Raw genomic sequence first — 6,666 nt, 5'->3', positions numbered from 1 at the left:
TACTCCTTCAAACACAGTAGACTTGGAAGGCAGGTGTAAGTCATGATGCTCTCTCATCAGCATAGCTTCCCAGGATGTTTTGGGCCCTTCAGCTGTATAGTTTTTTTGATATTTGGATATGCTAAGAATCAGAAGAAAGGTCTACTGGCTCTTACTTGGTTCTTTTTAAAAAAATCTTTCTAGGTGGATAAAGGAAGGGTAATAAAGACAAGGCCATTACCATAAAAATTCATCCCAGAGGCTTAAGAGAAACACCTTGGATAAAGAAGGCAATTGAGTCAGGAAAACTAATGTAGATAAGTTGTCACTTTTAGAATTTCAGTATAGCAGTATAAAACAGGGAGAATTCTATCAGTAATCACACCAGGAGAGATACTAGTACTAATGAAATTAAACCTTTTTAATACTTTCCGTCTTTCTGAAACTGTCAATCTGAAGCAGAGGGAGCTTGCGTGTACTACAATCATGGCTCCGTACACGCTGGCTGATGGGAAAGCCTCATCATTACCTCCTGAAGGTTTCTACCATAACCCCTATTTTGACATTAGGGCAAGGTTATATATGGATATAAAGCTGAAGTCACAGGCAGGGATGGAATCTTGATTCATCAGAGCTCTAAAGCTCTGTAAAGTAAGGACATTCTCTCATTTAACCAAGATGGTGTCATATGCAGGGATGAGAGAAACATTATCCTAAAAGTATCAATCAAGAGTCAGACCTGTGGTCTGGCTACACTGGTTAATACTTTGAGTCCATACTCCAAGGCAGTGGTTTTCAAATGGTTTGGTTCCCAGGACTATTTTGATGGACCAAAGTACCTTCCACAGACTGACATCAAGCTCTTCCCACTGATCATTATTCAAGAGCCACTCCAACTAATGGATCAAATCATACTGGGGTTGGTTAATATAATAAATTATCCTGCTTGAGACCCACTGTGGATTCCCTAAAGAATACCTAGACTACATTTTGAAAACCACTGCACCATTCACAGTACAAATCATAAACACTAGAAATAACTTTTAAATAATTATAATGTTCTTAAAAGGAAGGTTTCTCAATTCCAACTGTTGGCTGGCTTACTGATAAGTTAAGATCTTATAGCAAAAGACTTGAACATCCCTTGGCATCCTTGATGATTCGTGAGTTTTTATATCAGATCCTTTCTTTTGTAAGGATAAATCTTACATCTTAAGTGATTGATGGAACAGAGCAACCCTTCTGGCCTCATTTAATAGAATGAAGACATGTTTGGGGGTAAAAGCTTCCCATAGAGGTAACCCATACTTTTATGTCTGTGACATGTGCCTTGGTGCCACTGGTAAGAAAAATATTTTTTAAGGAATATAGTTGTTTTCCTTATACTGAAGTTCCCAAAACACTAACCCACAACCCAGTGAACTGGTTTTCATCTCTCTCAGCAGCCCTGTGTTCCCACAGAAAAAGTTTGTCCCTGAATTAAACTTTTCCCTCTCCTTGAGTCATGTCATACTACAAGGCAGAGGCCTGCCTCAGCCACTTTCTTACTACGAAGGAATTACCACTCCATTGGTGAGCAGCAGAATTACCTATCCTGGACATTGTAGCTTGGACTTGGGGATCCTAATCATGGTACTAAGGAACCATTTCTTAAATATCCCTATAATATTCCCAGACATGGGAATGTTATACCTTTCACCCTCAAGCATGAGGAGACCCTGTGGTTCCCTGGATCTCTCCATGTGACTCAAATGGAGAACAGAGAAGGGCTTCCTCCTATGAGAAGCAAAGCAGCTGCCTAGTTACTGTTACAAGTGATATCTCCACTGTGTTAAATTACAGGTCATAAATGGAGATGAGATTATTCAAAAAGGCAAGTAAACCCCGTCCATTCTGTAGCTGAGCAGTTCCCAGCCCTGGTCCAGTGCACTGGCCTCCTACACATTCCAGCTCCTACAACTCCCCACGTGAAATCCTTCCTGTCAGGCATAAACTACATCATTTTGCCTTCTAATCCAGGCAGATTCAAAATGTCAGAGCATCTGACACCTTGACTCTCAAAGTCCCTATTTGATTTTTTTTTTTTATTTTTGTTTTAGTTTGAGAGGTTAGAGTGGAAGGAAATTACAGAGGGAGTTTTTGCATGTGGAAACTTTCAGTGTTTAGTAAGGGGATTGCTTGGCTTTAGTTGTTACCTTTGTAGGCAATAAGCAATTACAATCATTCATTGCCTTCTTTTTGACACTTCAAGAATCAACTAGTTTTTTGTGAATGACTGTATTTATTTAGATAACCCTGGAGAATCCGCTTTTATTAGTATTAGAGCCTTATAATTTATCCAATTTGGAAATATCTTTTCTTCTTTAATTGTTCAAGAAATTATTGCTTATTGTATTTAGAGATCATTCTGAGGACAATATCATGTTTGGCTCCTACCTCTTGTTTTCTGGTAACCACTGGCCATTCCTGTTGGATTTTAAAAGACCTATACCTATTATCCCAGTAAACTCCATTGGCTATAATTTTTTCAAAATATTATTATTATTAAAAAGCCTTGCAGATATTTCTTTGAGTTTCACCTATCTTTGAAATGAATTACTTTCCCAAGATAAAAAGCATCTTACACTATATTAGTGGTTAGTTAATGCTGATTTTATATATCTTACCAAATGAGTTCTTCAGGGAAAGGAGGATTGTTTTTTAAGTGATAATAACAAACATGAGCTAGAGTTTTATTCATACTTTCAAACCATGACTACCAGCACTGCTGCCTATAGATCCTGCCCCCACCCCAAAAGTAAGCAATTAAAGGAAAGCATTATGTGATGCCATGGTTATAGAGAAGGTGCTAAAAAATGTGTACACATTTTAAGAAAGGAAAAAACTATATTAAAATTGTAATATTCAAGTCATGAGTATTACAAGTGGTGCTCAAATATGACTTGTATTCATCTTTTGTTACTGATATATTGAGTATTACAGTTTTAATACAGTTTTTCCTTTTTAAAATGTGTATAACATATTTTTGCACCCTCTGTATAGGGTTTTACTTAGATTTTAACCCCGGGCAGTGGTCTTTACTCTGCATGCTCCTGGCAGCACGTGTCTCTCTACAGAGTAGGCAGCCCTGCACAGCTTCTCCTTTAATGGCAAGGAGCAGCACCAACCCTCAGCCCTCCTGCTTCCCCTCTGAACGTTGCCATGACTGAACCGTACCATGCTTTTCCCGGGATAAATTCAAAAACTCCTAGGGTAGGAAAGCTTCTGGCTTTGGGGTGGTTCCACATGTGCTATTTTCTTTTTAATTTCATGGGTGTAGGTAAAGACTATCCCTCTCTGCATTAACTTTTTTTCTGAAAAATATGGAATTCATGTTGAAAAGATTCTGAAATGATTTACCTAGATGCTGAAGCTAAGATTAGGATGTCTCTGAATTTTTGTGAGACTGATAATGTTTTGATGGAGCGATTTATTATTATTATTATTTTTTGAGACACAGTCTCACTATGTTGCCCTCAGTAGAGTGTCATGGCATCACAGCTCATAGCTACCTCAAACTCTTGGGCTTAAGTGATTATCTTGCTTCAGCCTCCCAAATAGCTGGGGCTACAGGTGCCCACCACAACGCCCGGCTATTTCATTGTTGTTGTAGTTGTCATTGTTGTTTAGCAGGCCCAGGCTGGGTTCAAACCCGCCAGCCCCAGTGCAGTGTGGCTGGTGCTGTAACCACTGAGCTACGGGTGCCAAGCCTGATTGATTTTTTTAAAAATTAGATGGTCCTTTCCTTTAAATTTTTCCCCCTCCTTTTTCCCCATTGGTTTTGTGTGTATGTGTGTATATTCAACAATCCTTGGTTCCAAATATTGGTTCTAAAGCATTATTTTTTTTTTCAAAGATTCAAAAGTAAAATGAAAGTAATCTCCTTCTGGGCAGCTTTCCTGGAGTAACTCTGAGCTGGAATGAGTCTAGGAGCCTGTGTTCTCTGTTTGTTCTCATGTGTTATGTTTATGGCAACCCCCTTCTGGTCACATCTCCCTTCCCTTATTCAGATAACTCCTTGGTCTGAGCTTTTGGGCTGCTTTTCCCCCCTCTTGCTGTTGCATCCTCACCTTGTTGGTGACTCTAAACTGCCACCATGTATTGTTTTAATTTTGAGCACAATGTGAATTCTTTACCAGTATGACTGATGACCCCTCTTTTGGGGCTAAGAACCCATAGATCACATGCACTTCTCCTCTGTGAAATGAAACCTCTGGTGCTTCTTTCTTTGCCACCTAATTTTCATGTTTCAATTTTGACCAAAAGCACTTAGTAAGGCAGCTTGACGCCTCTGTTGCATAGTTTGAAGTTAACACATGGTGTCATTTTTACATGCCAGCCTAATGTCCTAAGAGATTGTTAATAACAAGTCCTGCTATGCTGAAAAGAAAAAATAGAGAAAATAAATGGAGACCACTGGGCTCAGGGATAGCTGAACCTGACCAGTATGCAGAAAGAGGCAGAGACGTTCCATTTGTCTGGGAAGCACCATGCATTCTGCTGTTTGAGAGAAAGTATTGAACTAGTCATCCAGTAACTAGAAAGTATTATTCCCTGCACATAGACTGAATAAAGCCATGATTGGTGTGTTGTAGGAAAAGCGGATCGTGTCCCTGGATTCAGCCAACACCAGACTGATGAGCGCACTGACCCAAGTGAAGGAGCGGTACAGCATGCAGGTCCGCAATGGCATCTCCCCCACCAATCCCACCAAGCTTTCCATCACGGAGAATGGTGAATTTAAAAACAGCAGCTGCTGATGGGCTTTGCAAACAGACTATGGAAGGAGACAGAAGGAAACTGACCTGCTCTCCTATCCCAGTCCTTTACCCAGCCCCTCCAGGTTTACAGAATGTTGCTACTTCACAATGGCAATGTGGTAAGAAACTCTTGAATGAAGAAAAGGAACCTTGTCTTTCAGGGCATAAGGCGACGACTTCCAAGGTCGATGCTTTCCCGCCTCATCTCTATGTACATAGGGAACTTAGTTCTGGGCCATGTACAGAAAATACCACTGTAATATACCAAAAGGAAGTTAATAATGTAGATTACCTTTTTGATTATTGCTATTTTTATTATTGTTTGTCTCTTGTTGAAAGCACTGCAGTTGTTAGAGGAGGAAAAGTAGGCAGTATGTGTGAGTGAGAAATGAGCCTATGGGTTCAGTAGGTAGAGTGTCTGTCTGATAGAAGCACATGGAATGCAATAGGATTTTGTCAGAATGAATTTTTCAGGGATTCATATACCAGTTTAAAGACCTTATCTGGCCCCCCTTTGTATGTTAGGAAAACATACAAATACTGAGATCCACACAAAACAATAACTCATTCTACTGGTCAGCCAAGACTGGTTCTGGTTAGACAGGTAATCTGATTTGGGGATTCATGATTTCAAAGAATACAGATAAAAGCTGTTGTATCAAAGCTGGACTTTTAGGAGTGATTTCTATTAAACTCCTGTCAATATGTTTATTTCCTCTATCTATAGCAGATAGGAATTTTCTGTTTTAGATAGGGGGCTTTTTAAAAACTTCCAGTTGTAATAAAGGATGTTCTCTTTCCTCTTTTAGAGTTTACAAAACTATAAATATTTGTGTCTCTACATAACATTTTCGTCTTCACACATCCACTGCTTTTTTCTCCCTATGGTGGGAGCAATCATCACTAACAGGGTTTACTCTCTCCTGGAGAGGTTATTCAAATATGCTGTCCATAAGCCATCTGAAATAAACACCCTTTCTTCCATACAGAAAAGGGCTAACCATACCATCACAGGAATCTCTGAATATTTCCTATTAAAAATTTTTTTCCGTTAAGTTATAATTTTTGTTTGGAATAAGGCTGTATCCAGTATACTAGCAAATCTACGGGCAGGGCAGTTTTATCTCCGACTTTAACTTTTAAATTGCTTCTTCCCCATCTCCTCAGTAAAATTTGGAAAGGAAATCCTAATCTGACATCATTCTCTTAAAAGTGATTATTATGAAAACAAAGTGTCGAGATGGTACATTCCGATTGTTATTCCCATCCTCCTGGTAGATCTGGCAATAATGACCTACTTTCAACATCTGTCAACCATAGCTTTGTTATAGGACAGGAAAAGTCATGGAATCTTATTTATTTCCTTTTTTCCAAAGGTGTGAAATGTCATCTTGAATGCAACCTTGGTTACCAGAAATATGGAATGTTACATGTTAAATAGATATTACATATACAAATATATATACATATATATTCACACAAATGTACATATAAGTGCACAAATAGGAAAATCTCATGCCTTCTATGCTGTCAGATAAAATGTTAAAAGGGTCTTGAATCTCTTTAAGCAAGATCTAAGCCGTTGTTTGTTTTATATTGAGACAGTAACAATGTTTCTCGAGTTGATGTTTATTTTAAATTATAAACATTAAGGAATTTTTTTTCTTTAAAGGAAAGGGAGAGGGAAAAAAAGACCTGAGGGAGCCATGTTCATGGAATGAGTGTTTCTATATAACAGAATATTTACAAGAGAATGTGGATAGTGCCCGCTTTTGAGTGAAGCCCAGACAGATGCCAGACCTTCTTTTCACCCAGTCTTGGGCTTGCATTCCAACCTCTTGAACTCTGCCCTCACTCAGGTTTGCATTGACTTATATTTCAGCAATCA

At 38.8% G+C, this 6,666-nt stretch overlaps 1 protein-coding gene across 1 annotated transcript in view; it reads left to right on the top strand.

Annotated features, from left to right (window-relative positions):
- RASAL2 (RAS protein activator like 2) overlaps positions 1-5,584 on the top strand; it is a 205,499-nt gene extending 199,915 nt beyond the window's left edge. Inside the window, exon 17 of the mRNA XM_023510786.1 lies at positions 4,614-5,584. Coding sequence (XP_023366554.1) covers positions 4,614-4,778 — 165 coding nt within the window. The 3' untranslated portion in view covers positions 4,779-5,584. The remainder of the gene's footprint in view (positions 1-4,613) is intronic.
- Positions 5,585-6,666: the final 1,082 nt, after the last annotated feature.

The sequence above is a fragment of the Otolemur garnettii genome, unplaced genomic scaffold (genome assembly GCF_000181295.1).
Source record: "Otolemur garnettii isolate 467f Iridium unplaced genomic scaffold, OtoGar3 scaffold00016, whole genome shotgun sequence".
NCBI classification, from domain to species: Eukaryota; Metazoa; Chordata; class Mammalia; order Primates; family Galagidae; genus Otolemur; species Otolemur garnettii.
Note: the sequence above shows the minus strand (reverse complement) of the source record. Positions and strands in the feature narration are given on the sequence as shown.